The 27,280-nt window shown below is 41.4% G+C and overlaps 1 protein-coding gene across 8 annotated transcripts in view; it reads left to right on the top strand.

The window, feature by feature from the left end:
- PLEKHA4 (pleckstrin homology domain containing A4) overlaps nt 1-26,720 on the top strand; it is a 72,947-nt gene extending 46,227 nt beyond the window's left edge. For 6 of the 8 annotated variants that reach the window (XM_087946788.1, XM_087946786.1, XM_087946787.1 and 3 more), the window contains 13 exons: nt 277-378; nt 2,288-2,356; nt 4,940-5,020; nt 6,395-6,544; nt 7,628-7,726; nt 8,596-8,698; nt 10,323-10,405; nt 12,799-12,888; nt 12,990-13,134; nt 18,137-18,219; nt 19,183-19,344; nt 19,864-20,029; nt 23,350-26,720. In XM_087946788.1, coding sequence (XP_087802914.1) covers nt 277-378; nt 2,288-2,356; nt 4,940-5,020; nt 6,395-6,544; nt 7,628-7,726; nt 8,596-8,698; nt 10,323-10,405; nt 12,799-12,888; nt 12,990-13,134; nt 18,137-18,219; nt 19,183-19,344; nt 19,864-20,029; nt 23,350-23,948 — 1,932 coding nt within the window. In that variant the 3' untranslated portion in view covers nt 23,949-26,720. Of the gene's footprint in view, nt 1-276; nt 379-2,287; nt 2,357-4,939; nt 5,021-6,394; nt 6,545-7,627; nt 7,727-8,595; nt 8,699-10,322; nt 10,406-12,798; nt 12,889-12,989; nt 13,135-18,022; nt 18,076-18,136; nt 18,220-19,182; nt 19,345-19,863; nt 20,030-23,349 lie in introns of all 8 variants that reach the window. The other 2 variants (XM_026677455.2, XM_087946792.1) reach the window with 2 other exon arrangements.
- The last annotated feature ends 560 nt before the right edge of the window (nt 26,721-27,280 follow it).

Raw genomic sequence — 27,280 nt, 5'->3', positions numbered from 1 at the left:
TAACGGCCTGACGGAAGGCTCCTACCGATCGCAGCTTTTATTATCTTGCAGGAAGCTGATCCTTCTCCGAAACCACTTTTAAATTTTCATGTTTGTGTTCAAGAATTCCTTTCTGATTATTAGAGCTAGAAATCTGCTTCCTGACTAGAATGAAAGAGTGTTCGGAAAAGTGCTTTGTGTATAATACACACTCAATTTTTTTCTGCATTCCCACACAGAGTTGCTCCTAACCCTTCTTGGCCATATTCCTTAATATTGCCTTCCTTTTTCCTACAGATAACCCCCCACTCTGCCTCATCAAGCTACTTGCACCTACCACCCCTTCCTCCCCTGCCTACTCGGCCCACCCCAGGGAAAAGGACATCTGTTGGGGTCACGGTATGTAGATTTGAACTTGATTCCTCCTCTGTTACTCAGCCAATAACTTCACCATCCCAGGCAACATTAGTTCAAATAATTAACTAGATAACTGCACAGAATGTCTAATTGTTGTATTTATATTACTCTTTTCTACCATTGTTCAGTGTAATATGAACCAATCAGTAGCTGGACCATTTATTCCTGGTTGCACAGTAGATATTTGGGCAGGGATGTGAATAACCAGATACAAAATGGTTTAGGAGAACTATAAGTATCCAGATATAATGTTATGTGGTGATGGGCAATTTACCATCCATAGGGTTATCCTTAGTTCCACATATAATATAGGCTGGCACTGTTTCTGTTTTCTCATGATCTTTAGTAGAGTCCTGCTGAAGCTTCCTCCTCCTCCTCCCCCCTTCTCCCCCCCCCCCATGGAACTGCCTGCCACTGTGCTGGGGATACGGGAACCAAGGGACCTGTGGGGTCCCTCCCTCCAGGAAACTTACCTGTCAACCCCCAGCCAGCCGTACCTTGCCAGAAGGCGTCTAAGGCACACTCTCATTCTTTCTTCGCTGCTCTCCTCTGTTAAGAAATTTCAGGTTGGTTTCAAAGCAGCCAATTGCTGCTCGCCCGTCGGGCCTTGCTGCTAGCCAATTGAGCGCAGAGGCCAGAGGGAGTTGGGACAGAGAGCCGTTTCTAGGAAGTGTAGTAAGAAATAACAGTCGTGGCTGTGGCTGTGGCCCACTGCGGCCATGCGGCAGCGGGTGGCACTGAAACCGCCAAATTTCAATCCCATGGGAGTCAGGGTTCCTGGATTTTGGTCACCTTCTTTAAATTAGCCTATTTGGGATACGTTGATTCAAAAATCGTTCCCCTATGATGCAACATTTTGCCTAGTTTAAAGTTACAAACAAACAGACCCAAGAATTTTAGTAATTCTTGGTTAATATCTTCATTTTGTTTTTATTTATTTTAAGTCCTGCTACTTCACCATTCTCTTATTAAAGCAGTCCCTGTTTCATCCGGTTCCTCTAGAAAAAATATTATATCATCGGCAAATGCTGGTGTTTTATACTTTTCTTTTTTAATTGTAACCCCTTAATTTCTTTATTTCTTCTAATATTTGTTAATAATATTTCTAAAGAGAGGATAAAGAGTAGGGGTGACAGTGGACATCCTTGTCTCACTCCTTTGTTTATATTGAATATTTCTGTTCTATCCCCATTAAGTAGCACACTGGCTATCTGAGTTGAGTAGATTGCTGATATCATCCTCATAAAATTTTCACCGAAATCCATGACTTTTAGTTGATTTATAAAAAAACTGCCAATTTACGTTATCAAATGCTTTTTGTGCGTCCATTTAGCAGCCATTCGAAGTTACAACAGGACTGAAAAAAATGACTTACAATCTGTCCTCACATGGTCATGTGGTCAAAATTCAGGCCCTTGGCAACTTGTATGTATTTATGATGGCTGCAGCTTTCTGGGGTTATGTGATTGCCATTGCAATATTGTATTGCTGCTGAGGTAATATAGCTTAGCAAGATTTTGGCTAAACCCCATTTGACTGTGTCACTTTTTACTCGGTTAATTTTATCAAGAGTCTCTATTTGAATTTTAAACTATTTCTTTCAGGCTCCTTTTTTGAGATATAATCATAATATGTCAGAATCTTCCTTGATACAAACATCTCCTCATGTGTGAAAATCTAGGCCCTTAAACTAACATTTTGCTTCGCTTTCTACCCTGACTGGCTAGGTTTCTTAGTGTAAGGGTTGCACAAATACTAATAGAAAATTTATAAGATCCAGATTTGGGGAAAGCTCTTGAGCATATGCATGGTGCTCAAGCCAGCAACTGTCATCTCTTCCTCCTTTCTGTTTGTGAGGTAATAACATGGATGTTCTTTGCTGTCTTTCCAGAGTCGAAACGCACTGCGGGAAAGGAGCAGCCATTCTCCTGGCAGGCAGCGGTTTGAAAGTGATGCTGATGTATGGATTTCTCGTTTCTTACCAATGGATAATGTTTTGCTTTGCCAATTTCCCTTACAGGTAGTCCTCAACTTACAACAGTTCCTTTAGTGATCACTCAAACTTACAACGGCACTGAAAAAAGTGACTTACGACTGTTTTTCAAACCGTTGACTTTTGCAGCATCCCCGTAGTCACATGATCAAAATTGGAATGTTTGGTAGCTGACTCATATTTATGACAGTTGTCATGCTTGTCACCTTCTGTGACTTTCTGTCAAGCAAAGTCAATGGGAAACCAGATTCATTTAGCAACTGCAGTGATTCACTTAACAACTGTTTCAAGAAAGGTGGTAAAATGGAGCAAAACTGATTTAACAAATGTTTGAACTTTCAACATAAATTTTGGGCTCAATTGTGGTTGTAACTTGAGGACTGCCTGTATTTATTTATCTACTTCTGAAAGAGGTTATTCTTCCCCCTCTCCCTGAAGTCTTTATCATCAAGCTGAGATTTGAGGATGGCCCAAAATAGTGTTGGAAAAGTAAACTGAATAAGAAAAGCACCATTTGAAAAAGAACAGAAAGAAAATCTCAAAGGTCAATTGTAAAATGAAAATGAAGAATTATGTTGGCCTAAGAACAAGAAGAAAAGTGATTAGGCAGATTTTCTTAGGTCCAAATGGCAAAAGTCTGCTGCCCCCACAGAAAAGATTCCATCAAGTCCAAAAGTTTATTTTAGTTTGTCTAAGTTAAATAATTTTACATGATGCAACTACTGCTTCTTTGAGAGAGATTTGTGGTTAAGGCATCAGGCTGGGAAATGGGAAACCCTGAATTCTTCTCTTGTCTTGGGTACAAAGCCACCTGGCTGATTTTGGGCCAGTCGTTCTCTCCCAACCCTAGAAAAGAGGCAATGGCAATTCTCTTCCAAAATACCTGGCCCAAAAAACCTGCAGGGACTAGTCTAGGCAGTCCCCCAGGAGTCAAAACTGACTTGAAGGCACACTATCATTCTTACTTAGTAGAAGAGGCATTTTTAAAATTATTGTTGTTGTGCTTCAATCGCCGGATAAAATTGCATCATTTGGCCACATGTTTCTGCCTTTTGGTCTTGGGGCTCTGGGTTCAGATCTAAAGTTCTGCTCTTACACTGTCTCTGATAGCCCAGTGCTTCCCAAACTTTTTCCTTCATTACCAAAAAATGCTTATTGGAAAGCGTTTCCACTGTTTATCAAAAAGTCCTTATTTAAATGTCCCAGTTGTGATTGAATATGTATGGATGCATGTATGTATTAGATTTATGTATATAGCCACTCACTCACTCTCAGTGGCTCTGGGCTGCTTACAACAAATAAATAACCCAATATAAAAGAATAAAGAGTAAACCCACCCCCAGGGCCCGACGACAACACACAATCAAACAAGCTATTTGATGGGCTTCATTCCACTTTAAAGTAATAGGTTTCTGGGTTGTTACCTCTCCCCCCCAAAAAAAAGACCCCTCTACTCTTATCCAATTTTGGATAACTTTTCCAGGTTTAAGATTCTCTAATGAGTTTCCTATTCCCCTAGGGCCAGACCAGGGGTGGGATTTTACCAGTTCGCACCTATTTGCTAGAACCGGTTGTTAACATTCCGAGCAGTTCGGAGAACTGGTTGCTAGAAGAAATTACTGGCCTAATCCTGTAAGGAAGGCAGGAAGGAAACATTCTGGTGTTGCTTATAGAAACTGCCTCTCCGTTAACCCTTATTAAATTCTTGGCAGGACTAGACTTCCTGTCCCTGGAACTTCTCTGGAGTTTTCTTTCCTTCCTTTGCTGGTACTTTGCTTGTGTGGAGTGACCATTTAAAGTTACAATGGCACTGAAAAAAGTGACTTATGACCATTTTTCACACTTATGACTGTTGCAGAATCCCCACAGTCATGAGAGGCCAGGGGAGGAGATGCGTGCCTCGATGTGAATGATATTGAGTTGGCCACGCCCAGCCAATAACATGACCACCAAGCCATGTCCACCCAGTCACATGACCACCAAGCCACACCCACCACCTAAGCCACGCCCACAGAACCAGTTGTTAAAAGTTTTGAATTCCATCCCTGGGCCAGACATTAGGTTCCCTTGCATTGTATGGATAAAGGGTGCTCATTGGGATTGAGGGGACTAACCCTGGCCCATGTCCATGCCTTATTCACTCTTTCATCAGCATTTACACAATGTAAAGATCCATTTGTAGTAGCTGGTCAAGCAGCTGGCAGAAGCATCTGATTAATTTGGAACTTTTCTGTGAATTAATTTCAAAGGCTGATCAGTTGAATTTCGGAACCATGGAACGTTTATCATCATAAAGCAAAGGATTTATTCCATGAGTAGTAAATGTCTCTAATCAGCCTTCCCTGGATGAGTTGGGGCTATAACTTCCAGTACTCCTACCTAGCATGTCCAAAAACATTGGGAGTCGCCGTCCTCGTTGTGAAAACCCCAAATGTTCTTTCAAAGGATTTTAACTTATAAGCTAAGCCCTTTAAAAACCAGGTGCCTCTGCACCACCGCACCTTCTGAACGCTTTAGTTGGAATCAGTACATTTTTTCCTATGTTTTCAGGCTCTCTTGACAAAATTGTGTGGCCAAGACAAGGTGCTTCGAGGTCTGGAAGAAGAGACAGAGCATCTCCGTATTGAAAAGGTATCTAATTCCACTTCCATTGAACAAATGAACATTTGTTTAGCTCTGTTACATTTGAGAATATTGTGTTTGGTTAATCATTCGGGAATCTCCCCTCTTTTTCCTATGGTGGGGAAAAGATTTGCAACATACAGGTCACCTTTGGGGTAGAAGGGGGAACGGTCCAGATTAGACAAAATGGATGTGGCAATTCATGGCTTCCTTGAAATGGGAAATACAGGATCTTGCTACATAAAGGAAAGTTTGTCATGGACCAATGTATTTATTGATTTATAAATTACAATTTCTTAACTGCCCAGTAGCCAAATCTATCTGGGCAGTTCACAGAAACAGACAGACAGACAGATAGGCAGAGACAGAGAAAGACAGAGATATTGAGCTGAAACGTACAGGCTATAACAAAAGTCAGGCCCCGTTGATCAAAGCACAATATGTTTTATTCATTTTACTCACAATATGTTTTATTCATTTTACTCACAATATGTTTTATACATTGGGGGGTTGGACTAGAAGACCTTGAAGGTCCCTTCCAATTTTGTTATTCTGTTATTCTGATTCTGTTTATGTATCCTTACATAAAGTACAATAGTACTAGTACTTCTGGATGTGCTTCTTGTCTGGATTACTTCTCAAGGCTGACATTCCTTAATAGTCCTTGTTACATTTCTTTTATAAAAATAGAGTTACCAGAACTGGATACCCACCTTACCTTCTCTCCTATAGCCAGAAGTTATGTCAACTCAGAAACAGACCTCTCTGTCTGTTTATACTTCCGTCTCTACTTTAGTTAGCCTGCCAAGGTCTTCAGTGAGAAAGCTGATGAAGTAATGCCATCACCAGAAGAGCTACTTTGCCTCTTTTAAAATGTTTGCACCATCAGTCGTGAGATAGTCCAGACAAAAAGTGCTATCTTTACTGTAAAATGACATGAACAGAATCTTGAACATCTTAAGGCACATCCTCCTCACCTTTACAGTGTAAGAAACTAGGGAAGGTCCTTTCTGAGATGCTTGCCATGCCTACCCATTCCTTCTGTGGACACAATTTCCACTTGTTTGACTTTTGTGTAGCCTGTGGCTCTTCCTCTTGTCTCCCAAGGTCATTTTAATATATATTATGTCGCCTTATATCTGTTGGAAGTAACTTTCCATCTCAAATTAATCAGAGGACTTGTTGTCATTTGATTATTTGCTACCAAATATCAGCTGCAAGGCCTTGGGACTGGTTCCCTCCCTATGCTAAGTAGTCTGCGATACTGTGCATTTCTGTGAAAATGCCTTGAAACAAACGTTGTTTTGTTGATTCATCAAACTGCAATGAAGGAAAATCTGTGCTGGGTGGGCCGTTCTCGAAAAGGATGCGGTATTGTTTCAGGAACGTCTTGAAAAGGCCTTGGAAGTAACACACTTGAGGCTGGAAGAGTTTAAAGGCCAAGATGCCACTGTGGAGAAGATCTGCTATCAACAAAGGCAACTACAAGATGAGCTGGTACATACCCGTGCCCGTCTCTGCGATCTTGCATTGGTGAGTGGCTGCAGCTCCCCGATACTTTGAGTGAAAATATTTTTCGAAGAAAGATCCTAACTAGATCTGCGCATAGATCAATTGATAGCTGTATATCAGGTCAGGTCTGGTGGCGATACTAATAGGAAAAGAGAAAGAAATGCTGTATATCTGTCTTTCCCAGCCTGGAGACACCCAAATGCACTGAGGGTTCTGCGCAAGATCTTAGCTGTTCCTAGCATTGCACTGTTCTGAACAGAGAGCTCTGAAGTTGTTCCTGGGATCTGCTGGAGCCACTCTCCCAGCTCAGAGTGCTCCTACCATCACTGGGACCATTTCAGCCTTTACTTCCATATCCTCTCTAATTCCTCCTTCAGGCCCTGGTGTCCCTCCTCCTCCTTTCTGATGTTGCTGTCACTTGGTATACCCCACATCTATTGCCATCCCTGTCTTCTGGTTGATTGCCCAGTACCTGCCTGTCTGTCTGGGTCTGAAAACCCCACAGGATCTTAACCCTCTTATGCTCCACAACCGTCTGCGGAATCTCCCATCTGAACTTGGGAGAGTCTCACCCATACAATGTCCACAACATTCCTGTACACAAGTGCCAGCTGCGTGGATTATGTCTCTGTTGTGTACATCATGTATATATATTCCTGTAACATCTGGGCTGCAAAAATCCAGATGACTACTAGCCACCTAATGGTTGTCCTGATATTTTGCAGCACAGATTCAGTAAGACAAAGTACAAATGGTACCTCGGTACTCATTGTTAATTGGCTCCGGGAGACGCGATGAGTATCAAACAATGTTTTTTCCATAAGGAATAATATAGTGAGTCACAAGGCAGCTGACACCAAGTTCTAGCTTGTGCATTGAGTACCAAATAAACAATGACTATCAAGACAAAATGTTCACGTGAAAATGCTTTGAATATCAAATTTGATGAGTTTCAAAGCAGTTGAGTACCTAGGTATCACTGTACAGTATCTCATCAGCTTTCTCCTTTATCCCACAGTAGCACAGGTAAAATTCAGTTATTGTATGAATATATATTTAGTAGGGAATGTCTGACTAATTAGCTGAGTCATTGTTTCTGTCCAGGACAGTGAACGAGTGTGGGAGGATTATACGGCCTTGGAAAATGATGTACAGATGCTAAAGGGCTCCTTGGAGCATATCCGGACTTCCGGGCATCCCCAGGTAAATCCTAAATATGAGGGACGGAGCTTTCTCAGTAGTGGCTTCAAACATAAAACTATTCCAATGGATACCCACTAGGCTGCACTGCTAAGTAGACCGTAGTCACTCACTGACATGAGCCTTTGATTGAGTTGACATTTTATTGGATGATAGAATATGTGATGTTTTTCTGGTTTCTATTATTAATTTAATAATACAAAATTTGCTGGATTTTTAATTGTTATTTGTAAATAGTATATATGTAGGTTAATTGTCATAGATTACTATAAAAGAATTTCATTGATAAGCCAGCTTTTGAACCGTAACGATAATTAACATGAATGCATGGAGCTAATAGACAATTAATTTGGTATTTTACAGCCATAAAAAAGATAATTGGTTTCATTTTATACACATTATTCTGCATTGTGATGGGAATAGGTGGCGTTTTTGTACAATCAACACATACAAACAGATATATTCCTAGTTTAATTATTTAATAATAGGGACAGAAAGTAGGAGACAACCTGGATGTCCATCTTCAGGGTCCATCCACCCTCTTTTTTCATCTATAGGAATTCCTGTTTCTCTTTGATTAATTACTAAACTAGAAAGTTACTTTTAAACAATGAAAGAAAAAGAAAAAAAACTACAAAGGTGTCAATAATCTATACATTTGATATCAACACATGCTGAAATTCCCATCCATGGAAGAAATACTGCATAGCTTTAGAAATAACGATCTACCATTAAAAATTAGGAGAATGTTTGTAGCAGTGCTCCTGTCACTTGGGAGATTTTGGCTCTTGTCTGGAAGTGGTGATGGGAAAAGGCGTGAAGTAGGAGGTACATTGGTTATCTCCATTTGTCCATCATTTCCCTTCCCGTAGGACCAAGCAGCAGCTCAACAGGATTTGTGGAGAATCTATGACATCCTGGCGGGATTGAGATGCAGCCCGGCAAATTATCGCACCCTGGAAAACCGAAGATCAGGTGCTTAATGCAATGGGATCAGCACTGCAGTGCATTAGGTGTGGTGGGGGGCAGAGTGGGATGGTTCTCTGTTATGAATGAACAGCATTGCAACCAAGGGGTTCCTTTCTCATCAGGTATGTCCCATTATTATACTTGCGATTTGTTCCTGGGAATGCTACCCCACCTTTCCAACGATAGATGCGAGTAATCATTGTTGATTACTATCAGAGAAATAAAATCAACCATGTAGTTGAGAAGGTAAAGATAGCCTTGAGTCAATATGATTCTCGGGACTACCTGGATGCTCAAATGCAGATATATATTTTTTTTCATTTTTCTGAAATGGCTTCCAGCTTCCCAGTCTGAGCTACAATCCTGTTGTTAGTCCCTGGTGGAGGAAGGACTCAGCTCCAATTAATAGAATAACAGAGTTGGAAAAGAGGCAGAAAAAAACTATACCATTTCAGGCAAATGCTTGTCCAAGATAAAACCTTCAGGGATGGAGGTTCTTAAAAACCTCCAGGAATGGAGCACCCACAACTTCTGATTAACGTACCACTGTTCCATTGATTAACTGTTCTAACTGTCAGGAAATTACTTCTTAATTCTAGGTTGTTTCTCTCCTTGATTAGTTTCCACTCATTGCTTCTTGTCCTGCCTTCAGGTGCTTTGGAGAATAGTTTGACTCCCTCTTCTTTGTGGCAACCCCTGAGATATTGGAACACTGCTATCATGTGACCCCTAGTCCTACTTTTCATTAAACCAAACATACCCAATTCTTGCAACCATTCTGTATAGTTTCAGCGTCCAGTCCCCTAATCATTATCTAAATTTCTAAGCTGCCATCTCTTGAGACTACTTTGTTATTAAAACATTATCAAAAATGTAATTAAATATATCTTTAGGAAAACATCAAACATACCCAACCAGTCATTAGCTTTAGCAGCCCATGTCTAAGAATACATAAATGAAAAAAATGTTTTAACTCTGGAAAGAGTGCAGAGAAGAGCAATTAAGATGATTAAAGGCCTGGAGACTAAAACATACGAAGAACGGTTGCAGGATTTGGGTTTAGCCAGTCTAGAGAAAAGGACTTTTAGGGGGGACGTGACAGCAGTTTTCCAGTATTTGAGGGGTTGCCACAAAGAAGAGGGGGGGGTCAACTTATTTTCTGAAGCAAGAGAAGGCAAGACAAGAAACAATGGATGGAAATTAATCAGGGAAAGAAGCAACCTAGAACTAAGGAGAAACTTCCTAATAGAACAATTAACCAGTGGAAAAGCTTGCCTTCAGATGTTCTGGGTGCTTCATCACTGGAGGTTTTTAAGAGACTAGACAGTCACTTGTCTGAAATGGTATAGGTCTATAGGATCTGCTTGAGGAGGAGGTTGGACTGGAAGATTGCCAAAGTTCTTTCCAGCTCTGTGCTAACCTCTGATTCAAAAATGTTTTGGTCTGTTGGTTGGGACTGATAGATTTTTCTATGGGGGCGGGGAGGTTTAAAACATCGAGTGCAGCAGCCAAGGAGGCCTTCTTGTGTAGCTCCCAGCAGAGAAATCCCTGGTGGTGTTCTGACTAAGAGAAGGACCATGGGAGAAAAGAAAAGAATCTTTGCAATATCTTTTTGCTTTCTTTGTTGTAGGTGTATCTCCAAGCTCACCCCCGCCTCTGGATTCTAATTTGGGGGCAAATCATCACCCTTTGCTATCCTGCACCGAAACAGAGGTACTTCAAAAAGAACAAGTCACCTTATCTGGACTTTGGCTCCAGAGTGTGTCTTTCTTTCAAACTTCTGTCCTGTTTTATTTTTATAAACATTCTATAGAGGCTGAGCATTCTCTCTGCCCGATGGTGATGGTACTTAATTTGGGAATATCCTACCAGAAGATATGGGAATGTTTCTGCATGTGTGTGTGTGTGTGGATATAAGGGTATACATTCAAAGATCACTAATATGCAGGTAGTCCTCAACTTATGATCACAAGTGAGACCAAAATTTATGCTGTCAAGTGAGGAATTTGTTAAGCCTCATTTTACAGCTTTTCTTGCTTCATTTGTTAGGTGAATCACTGCCATTGTTAAATTAGTAAACAGTTGTTAAGTGAATCTGGCTTCCCCATTGACTTTGCTTGTCAGAAGGTCACAAAAGGTGATCATGTGACCCCAGGATACTGTAACCGTCATAAATGTGAGTCAGTTGTCAAGCATCCAAATTTAAATCATATGACCATGGGGATGCTGCAGTGGTCATAAGTGTGAAAAATGGTCATAAATCACTTTTTCAGTACTGTTGTAACTTTAAATGATGACTAAATGAATTGTTGTAAGCCTAGGATTACCTGTATAGGTTTCCTTAAAACATAACACCTGATTTATTAGAATGAGTCTTTCTACAGTTTTATTAATCACATTTATATAGCCATCCATCTCATGTAGTGCCTGTGGACAGCTTACAGAATAAAGCAACCCAAATAGATAAAAACAGGATTTAAAATACAACTAAAATAAAGATAAGAAAGCAAAATGGTGTGTGTGTGGGGGGGAATTCCAGTGCATTCCAGTTAACCATCATATAACCATCAAGGCAGTTAACAAAACCATGTTACCTGGTAATAAGCTTCATTGGGTTTTGTGGTAACTTTCCTATGGCTTTTACTTTGTAAAAACGATTTGTTACAAAAGGATTTTACACAGATGACATGCATGCAATCTTTAGTTTTGTTTCAGAAAAGCAAATAATTTTGCAAAAAAAGTATTGGTGTTGGAGTAAATGGAAGCTCCATTAAAGGGAAAGAAGTACTTGGATTTTGCTTGGTTACTTTATTCTTCCTCTGATTTTTGTGTCATAATGTCTTCTTTAAAAGTGGCAAAGCCTGAAATTTTTTTATCACCAATCCAACAATCTGATCAAAGCAAGAAGAGTATACTGTAAATTTCTCTAGTACTCCAGCAGATGGTGCTGGATATCAATTTAACAACAAACTACACTTTCACTGAAAAAAATCTGAAGGTTTTTCACAAAAGTTCCAGCTTCCTCTTTTGTGACATGAGTCTGAGCTACCTTGAATCAACTGCCTGGCCATCCTGTAAAACAGTTCTAGCTAGTCCTCAACTTATGACTACAGTTCAGACCAGAATTTTTTGTTGCCAAGCAAGATGTTTTTCAAGTGAGTCGCATCCAGTTTTATGACCCTTTTTTTGGCCAGATTTATTAAGCAAATCACTGTAGTTTAAATCACAATTGTTGAGCAAACCTGGCTTCCCCCACTGACTTTGTTGTTGGAAGCCGGCTGTGAAGGTTGTAAATGGCGATCATATAACCTGGGATGCTGCAACCATTGTAGATATACTATGCTGATTACCAAGGACCCATGACGACAATGGGGATGTTGCAGTGGTCATAAGTGTGAGGACTGGTTATCACTCTTTTCAGTCCTGTTGTAACTTCAAATCATTGCTAAACAAATGGTTGTAACTGAGGCCTACCTATACAACCTACAACCACAATTGAGCCTAAAATTTCTGTTGCGAAGCAAGAAAGTTAAGTGAATTTTGCCCCATTTTATGACCTTTCCTGCCACGGCAAGTGAGTCGCTGTAGCTGTTCAATTAGTAACATGGTTGTTAAGTGAATCTGGCTCCCCCATTGACTGCTCGTCAGAAGGTTGCAAAAGGTAATAACATGACCTCCTGGGGGACACTGCCACCGTCATAAATATGAATCAGTCGCCAGGCATCTGAATTTTGATCATGTGATCAAGGGAATGCTGCAACAGCCATAACTGAAAAACAGAAAGTCACTTTTTTCAGTGCTGTTGTAACTTTGAACAGTCAAATTAAATGAACTGTTGTAAGTTGAGGACTGTCTGTATGGGATTCAGTGAATATTTCATCCGATTCAGCGTTTTTCTCTGTACATTTTTGCTTCCCAAAAAGACTTCCCTCTCTAACCTGTCACCTTATCTGTAACATGATGATATAATCCTGATTTTATCCATTGGAAAATGTGTGCTGTGCATTGTTAACCTGAGAATATGGCATTAATTAAACATTTTCTTGCCGTGGAAGTCGCTCGATGGAATCCGAAACAGCTTATCCAACGTTTACCATTTGTTCCAGGAATCTACATCCAGCTGTGGGCCGGAGACAGGAAAACCAGCCAGAATGGGGAGCAAGCAGCAGGATGTTCCTGGTTCAGCAAACTGGCAGGTAAGGCTGTTTCTGGCATGTGGGCTCAGCCCCTTCCCCAACTCTGCTCCCCCATTCTGGGCAGTGCCCTCAACTTGACCCACCTTTCTATTCCCTTCCAGCAAAGTCCATCTACCTCCAGCAGAGGGCAGTTGGGAGCATCTCAGCATGTGGATGGACTCAAGGGGTCCCCAAATCATCCCTACATTGAGCCCCCAGAGAGTGGGAAAGGGAAGCTTGGCAGAGGAGCAGATTCTGTTAGACCAGGTGAATGAAATTGAGAAATAAGTAACATATCTAGGTCACAATTTGAGCAATGGAGCCACTTCCCTGTGGGAAGCTGAAAAGCTGTCCACCTAGTTTTCACCCAGCAAACAGCTTTACTGGCATTAATTGTGCTGCCGTCCCCAATGCCGTCCCCAATTATGGATGCCATCAAATTGTGGTGTCCTTCTTTATGGCATGCAGGGAAGGGCAAGAGAAGCAATGGCAGGCTCCCTTAACTTTGTTGTTCTCCCTGCCTATGATTGTGCAGCTCTGTGACACCTATTAATGCCTGAGAAACAGCTTGGAGAAGATCCACCCAACCCCTAGAAGTTATTTTTCTTATTAAACCCAGGTTTAAGTATTCTTTGGAAAGAGCCGTTAGTCCAAGTTCAAGATCCTTTTGAAATTGTGCTTTGATCTGGACTTTAGAGGAGTTGAATTAACAGGGGACTGTACAGGAAGGAGGGGTTGCCTGATGCGCTGGGTGTCTCCCTCTTTTCCCACGATACTCAGCTCCTCTGTTGTCCAGGGACAACTCAAGAGAACGCATAATCACACCTACCCATCCCATCAGGTCCAGCAGAAAGGGTATGTTGCAGGCTCCATTCATGAAGGAATATCACCTGTTTGGGACCTAGGGGAAGAGCCCTTTCTGCTTTGTAATCTGCCCTATGGAGCATCATTTCCCCTGAGGTCAAACTAGCCTGATTTTGTTGGCCTTCTGGAAGGACCTGAAGACATGGCTTTGCCACCCAGCCTGGGGATTTGGTAGCAACGGTGTAGAGCCTGCAAAATGGCTATAGATTGCTTATGTCCTATAAAATCATTGTCAACTCTCAGCATTCACATACTGCAAATAGATTTTCTCCACGACGATAGTTCCCTAACTTGGTCTTCCAGCTCTTCAGCTATAGTAACTCTTAATTCTACTGTAACTGAGTTTATCCATCTTGCTGCAGGTCATTCTTCTCTTTCCCAGCATCAGCACTAGGACTAGCACTTAGACTTATATTCTGCTGATTGCCAGAGTTTGATTCCCACCGGGTCAAAGCAGCCTTCCATCCTTCCAAGATTGGTAAAACGGGGATCCAGATTGTTGGGGTCAATATGTTGACTCTCTAAAGCCCTCACAGAAGGCTGTAATGCCCTGTGAAGTGGTATATAAGTCTGCTATTGTTATATACCGCTCGACAGTGTTATACAGCACTCTCTGAACAGTTTATAGAGTCAGCATAATGACAATCTGGGTCCTCATTTTACCGACCTCAGAAGAATGGAAGGGTAAGTGAGCCTTGAGCCGGTCAGGATCGAACTCCTGGCAGTGGGCAGAGTTTGGGTGCAATACTGCATTCTAACCACTGCACCATCAGAGCCTTCTCCAGAGAGCTGGGTCCTTGCAATATGTGCCCCAAGTAGGATAATTTGGGACAGGTCATTTGTGCCTAGAGTGAGAACTCCAAAGTGGCTGTATTGATAATGGCATTGTGCTGTCCTCCTAATTATATTTTTGTTCCTAAAAAGCTTTTAATGTTTTTGTTGCTATAGTTTTGGTTATTTTTGGTGGCGCTTTGTGTTTTTAATTTTGTAACCCACCCAGATTCATGTATCTGTGAATTTTGCAAATCTGAAAGTACATACCCCCCCCTTTCACAGTGCATGAAACTAGGACATTTGCTATGTCCACATCTCTTCTGTGGGCTAAGCTGCCTCTTATCCCCTGACAATAGCTCTTCTCCTTGTCTCCCAAAGTCATTCCAACATCATTACAGGTTGCCTCTGGTATGTATTATGAGTTAAAGGCAACATCATGAGATATAGCTGGGACAGTTTTATATTTATGCACATGATATTGGATTAGGTTTCATCCTTGGAACTTTTGACTTTGCACATTCTTGCTTGATTGTGATAATAGCAATAGCTGTAAGGACCTGCCCCGGCCAGTCCCTCAGGAAAGTAAGACTCGAGTCTATTAAGTTGAATCAAAAGAACTTTTACTAAGAAAGTGATTGCAGGGAAACAAGGCGGAATCTGAAAAGTTCCGCGCAAAGCACAAAGCAATTATTTTGCTTTCCCAAGCCCAACTTCCCTGAGCAGTACACCGGCAGCCAATGTGGTGCTGTAAAGTTATTCTGAGAATGCTGAGAGGCTACGCAGATAACAGTTCATCCTCAGGGCATGACAGCCTTGAAATCAGGCTGGAACCCGCTGAGAAGGAGTCCGCTCTGTCTTGAAGGCGATCCCCGTCCCTCATTCCCCAGCAGTTACAGAAAAAGCCTCTTCTCCCCATTTCCAACAGAATGGCAGGACATGAAGGTGAGCATGAAAACAGCACTTAAGAGTTATATACCAAGTCATGGTGCTTTATAGCCCTCTCTAAGCAGTTTACAGAGTCACTCTGTTGCCCCCAATAATCTAGGTCTTCACTTTACCCACCTCGGAAGGATGGACGGCTGAGCTGGTCAGGATCAGCCTAGGGGCGTGCATAAGCGCACCATCGTGCCTACCGTCCCTGTCCTATTGTTTCTCTTATTCTTTTATTTTTCTTATATGTACCCATTTCATGTATTCACAACTATGTATACACTTATACTTATTATCTTGTAAACAATTGGCAAATCAAATAAATAAATAAAATAAATCAAAGGAATCGAACTCCTGGCAGTATGAGCAGAATTAGCCTGCGATACTGCATTCTGACCACTGCACCACCACATCTCTCAATGCATCTCTAACATCACAGGAGTTTAAACCTTAGTTTATTTGCCATGAACAGCAATATGTTTTATCGTAAGGTTTTCTGCACCACATTCCCAACCCCAAATACGTTTTCTACTTTTCTCTCTAAGACAGAGTCCTCCAATGTTTCCAGCTTTGCGGACCAGCATGAGGTGGGAGGCGAGGGGATGATTCGCATAGGTGGCCTGTATGTGCGCCTGCTGCTCATGCAAATGGAGCCCGCCCACCCGCCTGCACTCGCCAGTAAAAGTAACAGCAGCTGCAGTAGTAGTAGAACTAACAATACAAGTCGCCCTCAACTTAACAACCACAACGGAGCCCAGAATTTATGTTGCTAAGTGAAACATTAGTTTAAGTGTGTTTTGCCACATTTGTTAAGTGAATCACTGTAGTTGTTAAGCTAATAACATGGTTGTTAAGTGAATCTGGCTTCCCCATTGACTTTGCTTGTCGGAAGGTTCGCAAAAGGAGATCACATGACCTGAGGTCGCTGCAGCCGTCGTAAATATGAACCAGTTGCCAAGCATCTGAATGTCAATCACGTGACTTGCAGGGATCCTGCAAAAGCCATAAGTGTGAAAAACAGTCATAAGTTGCTTTTTTCAATGTCATCGTAACTTTCAACGGTTGCTAAATGAACTGCTGTAAGTCGAGGACTACCTGTATTTATTATTATTATCAATAATGAAGGTGAGAATGCAGTTTTTTTAACAGAATGGAATGGAAATTTCCATTGGAAATAACAAACGACTGGGTTCCAAGCAGCCTGCAATGGAATGAACTGGTAAAGTTCTGGACTCCGGGTGGCCTTTGACTTGTGGCCATTTCATTTAACAATGGTTCGAAGTTAAGATGGCTCAGAAAAAGTTACTTATGACCTTGAATTATCACGAATTCAGGTCTAACTTGACTTATGTTGTAACTGCAATGACTTAACGACAGAAATTCTGGTCCCAATTGTGGTCATAAGTTAATTCAGAATAATGCTGGAAGGGGACCTTGGGGGTCTTCTAGTCAACCCCCTGCTCAAGCAGGGGACCCTCTACCATTCCAGACAAGTAGCTGTCAGGTCTCTTCTCAAAAACCTCCAGTGATAAAGCACCTACAACTACTTACAGCAAGCTGTTCCACTGGTTAATTGGCCTCACTGTTAGGAAGTTTCTCCTGAGTTCCTGGCTGATTCTCCATTTGATTAGTTTCCATCCATTTTTTTTTCTTGTCCTGCCCTCTGGTGCTTTGGAAAATAAGTTGACCCCTTCCTCTTTCTGGCGACTTTTCAAATACTGGAATACTGTTATCATGTTACATCTAGTTCTTCTTTTCTCTAGACTAGCCAAACCCAAATCCTGCAACTGTTCTCCGTATGTTTTTGTCTTCAGGCCTTTAATCATCTTAGTTTCTCTTTCTTCTTTGCGCTTTTTACAAAGTCTCAACGTCTTTTTTATAATGTGGTGATCAAAGCTGGGTGCAATATTCCAGGTGTGGCCTTTCTAAAGCTTTATAAAATGGTACCAATACTTCATATGATTTTGACTCTTATGTCTCTGTTCATACAACCAAGGATTGTATTAGCATTTTTGGCGGCGGCTGTACATTGGTGGTTCATATTTAAATGATCGTCCGCTAGGACTCTTAGGTCCTTCTCACAGTTATTGTGTGAGCCAGGTTTCGCCTAATCTATACTTGTACCTTTGGTTTTTTCCTGCCTAAAACCTTGCTTTTCTCCACATTCAATTTTATGATGTTGTATTTGGCCCATCGTTCTAGTCTGTCAAGATCTTTTTGCATCCTGTCAAGGATTACCTGTACATCACTTTAGTCTAGAATAAAGGCATCTCCCTAAACAGTGCATTGAAATATTATAATCTTAATGTAATTAAGGCTTGAGAAGATGGCCAGGTCATCTCCTTCTTCTCTTTAACTCTTTTAGCTCTTCCTGCTTCATTCCTTAAATTACCCACAATTCTGCTTTCCCTTCCAAAGGATCAGGAAATGTGCCCTTCAACTAACAGGGTGGCGTTTATAAGATCTGATCTTGGATTCCTTACCAAAATGGTTTCTTCTGGTGTGAAAGCAGAAACTAGGAGAGACAGGAAATTTAATCTTGAAAGTTGTTTTTTTTCTTTTTCTTTGCTTCCCTTCCCTTCCATAGACCATGAAGGCTGCATCCATAGAAGTGAAGGTCCTGAACACAGCGTTGTCCAGGTATGATGGGATGGCAAAATTATTGCTGCCTTTCTCATTTGCCTGTTTATTTATTTGTTAGGTTCTACCCTGCCTTTCCTCCAGGAGCTCAAAAGTGTCGTCCATAGCATTCCCATTTCCTTTTCCAAAGAACAATCCCGTGAGGTAGGTTGGGCTGAAAGACAGTGAATAGCCCTCAGGCAGCATGGGAATGGAGTTAAACTGACTCTCCGTAGTGCCAAATGAGTGTTTTTCAATCTCAGCAAATCAGCTAGTGGCCATAGCTGGGGAATTCTGGGAGCTGTAGTTCTAAGACATCTGGTTGGGAAGGTTGATGAGGGATAGCAGTTGAAGGGATTTAAATAGTCGTTTTATTCATTCTAGCTTTTCATGAACATTCAATGGCTCTTGGAACTACAACTAAAAAAAAACTTGTTTTAACAGTTTCTAGAATTTATGAGGAAAACGACGAAGTCATAATGTGGGGTGGGGAACCACGGCCCTTTTATGACTTGTGGACTTCAACTCCCACAATTCTTGAGACGGCCATGAGCCATGCTGACTCAGGAATTTTGGGAGTTGAAGTCCATGAAGTCCATAAAAGGGCCATGGTTCCCCAACCCCTGTCATAATGGCAATCATCACAAATGATGGCAAAAGGCCATGGATGGTGGTAAAAGAATGCCAACATGGCAAAGCAGCAGCTCAACAATGGGCCACACATTTCTTGGTGCCCTGCCTGGAAGCCATGAGGGATGCGCTTTATAATATGGTATCACCGGAGTGGGCAGGGCCAATGTTTTTTTTGGAGATGCAATATAGGGCTCCTTAAGAACTGGAAAATTGGTCTGATTTGGGAGCTGGCTTAGGATTTGAAAGGAATGCCACACATGACTTCAGCTTTTGCACAGCCATTAATTTCACCCCTTCGTGGAAAAAGGGGGTCCAAAATTCCACCCTGCCCAATCCAGGGGAGACACAGAGGGTGCCGAGATAGCTCCCCCATTACCCTGGGGTTCAGTTTACTCATTTTTGCAGTTGTAATAAAGGACTGAAAAGGAAAACAGGTAAAAGTGTGGCACCTGAGCAGTGACTTCTCCCAACCCTCCCTTCTTCCCTCATGTCCAGGTGGCCTCTTCTGAAACGACGGTCCCTCGGCGGTCCCGCATGAGCGCCCAGGAACAGCTGGACAGGATGCAGCGGAACCAGGAGGCCAAACGGAAATCTGAGGCTGCCCAGCCCTCACCTCTGGGCCACTGGCGAGACTCTCTCAAGCATGGGTCTAGCCGGGTGGGTGTGAAGCCTTGCGGGGAGGGGGAGCGTAGGAGAACGGCAAAGGTCTTGGGTGGACACTTTAGTGAAACACCCTGACACTAAGTGGGAGAGAGGTTTGGAGGCCCAGAGAGGAGCCAAAATACATTAGGCTATTGGGTGTGAGAAGGACAGATTTCTAGAGTTTCTCTTGCTGTGGTGGAAACCACCCACTTCAGTTTGCTAAGAGGAAATCAGAAGAAGATTTAGATAAAGAAAGCTGGGACTTTGGAGACGGGAGTGAAGGGGGCTAGGCTACATCCCATTCTTGGGTGGGGTGGAGGGGCTGAGGAAAGGAAAGGTTTCCACCTAAGGGGTGTTGTGATTTTGCGCACTGAAGGATTGTCTTCCAGGCTTTGTAAATCAAAACCAGAAGGAAAGGATGGTGTGTTTTAATTTCAGCTTAGATGGTAGACGAGGGGTGCTTTGTCAAGAGCTGGGGCTAGATCTCTGTTGCTCATGCCAAGTTCCCCTCCCATCGTTTAATCTCTCCTTCAGCCCCTCCCCAATGCCCCCCCTGAGCCATCACCCAAGGAGGGAATGCAATTTGGGGAAGTCAAGCCTCCTCGGTGCCCCCCAACCCCTGAGTGGGAGCGACAGCGAGTAATCCAGCTCTCCTATGCGCTGGCGACAGAGGCTTCGCAGCGGGGAAAACTCCTCACAGGTACTAGGATAGGCCACTGTGTTTGTTTATTTGTCCAAAGCATGTGTGTCCTGCCTTTGGTCCCCTGGGTTTTTCCCTCCCAAAATAGATCCATGGTAGGGGGATGATGCACCTAAGTAAATAAAATCCTGACTCGGATCCCTGACTAGGCAAGAGCAGGGGTCCCCAACTTGGGAACTTTAAGACTTGTGGACTTCAACTCCTAGAATTCTCCAGCCAGCTAAGTCCACAAGTCTTTAAAGTTGCCACGTTTGGAGACCTCTGGGCAAGGGTATCTTCCCTGGAGACTACATTTTGGGTTTTGTTTTTTGTTTTTGCAAAAGCTGATCTAAAATGTACAACGCACAGCCTCTTTAACTGCCTCTCTAGTTCTCCCGTTCTGCCTTTTATTTGCCTGAAAGTAAGTGCTTCGTTCTGACCTGCATTAGTCAAGTAATACAGTCCTTGACTTACGACTGTAACGGAGCTCTACATTTCCGTTGCTAAGCAAAACATTTGCAAAATGAATTTGCCCCATTTTACGATCTTTCTTGCTAAAGTGAAGTGAATCACTGCAGCTGTTAATAACATAGTTGTTAAGTGAATCTGGTTTCCCCATTGACTTCATGTATAAGAAGGTCACAAAAGGTTATCACATTACCCCAGGACACTGCAGCCGTCATAAATATGAATCAATTGCCAAGTGTCTGAATTTTGATGACATGACTATGGGGATGCTGCAACGGTTGTAAGTGTGAAAAACACTCATAAGTCAATTTTTTCAGTGCTCTTGTAACTTTAACGGTCACTAAATTAATTAGTCGAGGACCACCTGTATACAAGTATTGTTTCATAGTTTCTGGACGCTGGTATGCTTCATTCACACATTTTCCAAGGCATTCCCAGGACATCATCATTGTGTTAGATACAGCCCAAGAGACTTAAACTTCTCATGATTTTCCTTTGTGTTTTATTTGGATATAGTGTCATAATTTTTATTTTCCTTCCAGTCACTTCCCAACAGATAGTCCTCAGTTAACAACAGTCATTAGGACTGGGAATTCCATCACTAATTTATATAGTTGTAAAGGATGACATCATGTGATTTACGATAGCAGTTCCCATTGCCGTCATTAAGTGAATCCTGTAATCATTAGGTGTGATGTGACATCATCCCCATTTGTAACCTCCTGTTGGCTTCCCTCATTGACTTTGCTTGTCAGAAGCTGGCAGTGAAGATCACACGTGGCCATCACACGAGGCACTGCAACCGTCATAATTGCAAGCCAGTTCCAAAGCATTTGGATCATGTTCATAACAACAACTACGCCCATGTTGCATCAACACAACTTGAGGACCAGCTGGAAGGGACTTCATGCTGGCTGAATGAATGGTTGTTAACTGAGGACTATTTATACATCACATTTCTTAACCACCCATCTCCCTTATAAAGGAGCTCTATGTGTAAAGACTAAAGACTTTATGTATAAAGACTAAAGACTCTTGTATATAAAGACTACCTGGATTTTTTCCATGGTCAATCCATTTTCCTATCCAAAATCCTGTATGCAATACAGACCTTGTTAGCTGCAGAGGTCATAATAAAACTGTTTTCACTTGCGTGTTCTTACCAAAAAAGTAAAGTCTCCCTTGAGTCAGTTTCTGGTGATTACTTGGACAGATCTGTGATGTTTTTCTGGCACCAATACAGAAGTAATTCATCGCTGCCTTCTTGAGAAAGTTTTTCAGCTACTCAGCCTGGCCTGTAGCCCTTTCAGTATAGTCTTAAGTACTATGTAAGATGGAGTTTTCATTACTGGGTTCTTCTCTAATTGGTTGGGCCCGGTGCTTTAAAAACAGAAGCCAGTAGCCCTCTTTCAGCATGCATATGTATAAAGAGTTGAATAAAGGCAGATGAATTAACACTGAATAGAATAGAATACTTTTATTGGCCAAGTGTGATTGGACACACAAGGAATTTGTCTTGGTGTAAATACTCTCAGTATACATAAAGAAAAGGTACATTCGTTAAGAATCAAGAATCATGTGAGCAAATACAATTCCATTTAATCCAGGGAGCCCTGCATAGGTAGTCTTAGACTTATAACCACAATTGGGACTAGCATTTCCAAATGTTGCCAAGCATCTTAACTGAATCATGAGTCATGCTTGATTTTGCGACCTGTTTGGATATGTTTGTAAAGTAAATAACTTCAATTATTCAGTGACTCATGTGGATCTTAAGCAAATCCCCCCTCCCCCGTTTATTTTACTTGTCAGGGGCAAATGGCAATCATGTGACCCTTGGATGCTACAACCACTGGAGATACATTCCAGGTGCCCAGCACTTGAATTTTGATCATATGACTGGGAATGCTGCTACAAGCCATAAGTGCAAGGACTGGTCATAGGTCATTTTTTTCAGTGCCATTCTAATTTCGAAGGGTTACTGAATGGATGGTTGTAAGTTAAAGACTACCTGGATGTTCAAGCCAAGTCTACAGAGGCTGCATTGTTCCACTATTCCATTATCATTGCATGGACCTCCCATCCTCTTGTTTGTTGTACCCCGAGACTGACTTGCAAATAAAGCCCATCCAAGATGCCAGATGAAAACATATCACTGCTTACATACTATACTAAAAACACAGCCTTGTGCCTGGAACCCCAGGGAACATTTACAGTAGACTGGATTAATTTAATCCCTTCTGCTTTTTGTCATTTATTTTTGCTGTCTCTCAATATAACTAATATATGCCTTCAGGACATTTTTAAATTAAAGCTATGTTCCAAATTCTAAAAAGAAAGGCACAAATAGCCTCCCACCAGTTCTGTGATGCCAGCAATGAGATGGCTATCCCTGGGTTTCTCTTTTTGTATTTTTTTACAAGAGGCAACACCATGAATTGTAGCATATCTGAGACCTTCTAAAGTTCCTGTTTCTGAGACACTCCTTTACAATTTCATTCACAGGTGCCCACTGAATTTCTGTACAGCTTTTTAGAAATGTAAATATATGGTTTGTAGTTGTCTTCTAGATTTACAATCAGAGTTGACTTTGGTATTTGTGGGTCTTGCAGCCAAGGCTCTACTACCTCCCAGAAGATGTGAATGAAGTATCATTACTACAGCCAATTTTCCTGTAATTCTCTAGTCATTCCCCCTTCACTTGCTAACCAGAGCTGACTGCTTAGCTTCCAGATCAGCCAATGTTGGATAATGTTGCCCTCTTACTGAAACTATTGACCATCTTATATGTCAAGTTATTATGCCTATTGTCCACAGAGCTGGAGTGCTTAGATCAAGATTTCCTAATTTAGTTTGTGTCCTTTTCTCCCCAGGAAGGACCAGTTCTTGCTCCTCCCTAGATGATTTGCTTGCCTCAGAAGATGGCTTGAACCATCACTATTTTCCTGGGGATGGCACCTGCATAAAGCTAGACTCTAGCAATACAACAGCTGGACACAATCAAAAAATTACTCAGAGTCCCAGCTGTAGCACTGACTCTAAAGTTGCAAATCAAGTGCCAACTTCACCTCAAGCAACCAAACCAACATTCAGTGCCTCAGAAGCTTCTGACTGGTCCTTGCCTTGTCCTTGTGAGGAAAGTTGGTTGCCATCCAAGCTGAAGACTCCACAGCCGACATCCCACCTGTTTGACCCAGCCAGAGAGGAGCCATTTCTACTCAGTGGTGCTCATTGGGAGGAACCTTTGCCTCAGCCAACCAATTGGAATGCATGTTTTTGCAGAACAGCCAATTGGGTTCTGCCTCCTGTATGGGACTTAGAGATGTGGGCAGCTGATCAAGAACTAGTTGCCAACCCAAACCTAAACAATGGTAGATGCATCCATTGGAGAGGTGAGCCTCAACAGGTGGCAGCATATTTTAGAGAAATGCCACAGCCTGTTAAGGTCACCTTGATAAAATCAAGTTTTTAATTGAACTGGGATGAAGAAAAAAAATCTAAACTGTCAAAAAAATAAGGGCAAGTCTCTGGATATGGTTGCCTGCTCTAAATCCTAGAAATATTCAAAATAAGAACAGATAAACTTTGGCCTTTTAGATCAGAAACACCATATCTTCTGCATGTGAACATCTCCAGCATACCTGTATTTCTCAATCAAATTTTCTCAGTTACTTTCTCCCTAATTCATCTAGTCTAGAAAAATCATTTTTTTGGTTTAGTTTTCATTGTTGCTGCAGTCCTAGACACTCCCAGAAATAAATCATGATGAGTTCCATGGTCTTGGTCTATAGCAGTGTTTCTCAACCTTGGCAGATTTAAGATATATGGACTTCAAGGTATCTTAAAGTTGCTAAAGTTAAGAAACACTGGGCTGGGGAATGGGAGCATCCAATTTCAAATATGTATGTATTCAAGAAGTGTAGTAGTTGTGGCAGAAACTGCTCTTGATGTTTAGGAGGTTAAAACCCATCCAGATTTCCTCAGGAAGTGTTTTCCCTTTAAGAAAAAAAGCTAAGGTATCCATGTACAGATGCCTTATAGTGGAAACTCCTAAAAATAAGGTTACCATGCTTAAAGATGTACAACTGTTTGATAGACATCAATGGATATTCCTGACTATTGGTCTTTGCAGATACTCAAAGGCATATCGTATTGTACATCCTAGTTGGATGATACTAATACTTTCTGTATTTTTTAAAATGATTCCCTCTATTATTTTATAAATCCCACCTTTATTATTTGTACAACTAATTCAACATGGCAAACTTAACTAACGTAATACTCCTTCCTCATCCTATTCCCCCACAACAATAACCCTGTCAGGTAAGTTGGGCTGAGAGAGTGAGTGACTGGCCCAAAGTCATCCAGCCAGTTTTCATGCCTAAGGTGGGACTAGAACTTATCTTTTCCTAGCTATTGTCTCAAAGACACCCAGCCAGCTTTTATGCTTAAGGTGGGATTAGAACTGGCATTTCACTTTTGCTTACAACTTTGCAGAAATCTCTGGCTTTACAGAGATAATTTCTCATTCCATCTTGCAAGCACCTATGTTTCAGAGCTGTAATCATGTTTGAGACATGCCAGATTGCAATTTGGGCGGGGGGGAGCGGGGGAAACTGTTTTCATATCAGCATGGAAGATATTTGAGCATCCTGGGGGTAAATGTAGGAACATAATAGGGTTGTTTTTAGCAATTGTTGATCCCTTTTCATAATTTGTTTTATTAAGTTTGTCTTTTGGGTTGTAAATGGATAATATTTTTTCCCCTGTAAATAGGGATGGGGTTTCAGAGATAAGGATTATTTTCTTGGAATGCCCTATCAAAATCTCCTTTTAGATGACTTAAGAAGCAGCTGTACTTGCATAAGAAGAAGAAAACATTGCAAGGAAACTGCCACTAAGTTCTGTAAATGGGAGTTTTATCTCCAATTGGAGAGAGAAAGAATAGTTTGATTGTGTGGGGAGAATCATTGGGCAATGGCTGTACTAAAAAAAACATTTGGATCTGTCCTAGCAAGCACAAGGATTGTTTCTAATGAAAATTGGTGCCTCTTAAAAACAAAGGCAGTGATTTATATTTTGACCGCAACTCAAGACTGACTGACTTGTTCCCAGTACAAATGGTCAGTGGCCTGTGCAGGAACATATCCCATAGTTATTGACCAGAATGGACATGTCATTTTGCCTAGAGCTGCAGCAAACAAAGGTAGGGAAGTTAGTAAGGGAATGAACAGGAAAGTGATGAGAAGTGTAGAAAGTGAGAATACACTGAATGGAATTGGAATGGTTTCAGAAAAAAAAATGACACAAGGAAAAGAGCTAGCTAGAAAAGCTGAAGAAGAAAAAGTGATGGTGAGGAATTATTGACGATGGACATTTTCTTCCATTTCTGGTGTCTGAAATGTAGGAGCCTAAATGAAGGAGTTGCTTACTTGGGAGCTATCTGGAGAATTAAACAGGGTTCCATAATCTGACAGCCAGTTTAGTGTACTAGTTAAGGCATCAGGGTAGGAATCAGAAGTCTGTAAATTCTAGCCCTGCCTTAGCCACAAAGCCAACTAGGTGGCCTTGGGCCAGTCAATTTCTCTCAGCTCAAACAAAGAGGCAGTGGCAAACTACTTCTGAAAAAAAAAATCTTGCCAAGAAAACTGCAGGGACTTGTCTAAGCAATCTTGATTGCCAGCTTGTGTTTGTCTGGACTTATCCTCCAGCTTTAAGGTCTTTTTAACAATCCCAACAGATTCAACAGGGCCTACTTAGCCATAACATCAACACTGCTGAGGTAGATTAGCTGAGAAATTTGTACTTATCTAAAAGATTCTTATATAGACTTCAGAAGTTGTGGCAGCTTTCAAGAAGAGATTGGACTGTCATTTAATCAGAAATCGTGTAGGGTCTCCTGCTTGGGCAGGGGGTTGGACTAGATGACCTACAAGGTCCCTTCCAACTCTGTTAATCTATAATCTGATAAGAACATTAACGAATAGCACCCAAAACTATCTTGCACAAAAGCTCAAGAATCTGAGCAAAGCAGCCAAAGATTCCTGTTGTAACAGCTCCTTACTCTGTTGAGGCACCTGTCTTCCCATGCAGAATTGTAATTCCCCTTTAAGAATCAGAATATTTCTACTGTATTTAAGGAGAATGTGCCAGCTACTGCAGGAACTTCCTCAGATATATAAACACTAAGCTTTTCCATGTGTGAATTATTCCAATTTGTATAATCAATAAACATTTTAACATATCTCTGAGCCTTTGCCTATTCATTGAGTGATGCTGACAGATTAGGATTTGGAAACAACCACCCACTCTGAAACTGAGCAGGAAAGATTTGAAAAACCAACATCTGAAAACTTATTCTACATTCCAAGTAAGTGAAATCAGTAACTTCAATGCCTAGTAAGGGACTTCCTTCCCACTTTTAATTTAGTTATACTGCCTTATGGTCCAAATAATTTGTTTATCTGTTCTTTATAAATTTGCTTTAGAATGTAAATATTTTAATGTACAGTTCTAAGAAAAAATGTCTCAGCGTTACACATCAAAGCTACTTCCAAATAATAATTAATGAGGAATATTTTTCACCTAATTTGCCATACACACACACATACACATACACCTATTTAGAAGAAACAAAAGAAATTGGAATCATTGACTCTTGGGGGAACATGTATTCAATTCTTATGAAACACAATGAAACAATGACATTTTGGCCAACTCATCCCATTCTTATCCCTTGAGTCTTTGGCATTTGTCATTTTTTTCAAAGCAACATTCTATCCGCAAATTATATTGTTTTTCGAC

This window comes from Notechis scutatus, chromosome Z, assembly GCF_049901735.1.
Source record: "Notechis scutatus isolate UNSWTSFEM ecotype Mainland chromosome Z, rNotScu1.2, whole genome shotgun sequence".
Lineage (NCBI taxonomy): Eukaryota > Metazoa > Chordata > Lepidosauria > Squamata > Elapidae > Notechis > Notechis scutatus.
Note: the sequence above shows the minus strand (reverse complement) of the source record. Positions and strands in the feature narration are given on the sequence as shown.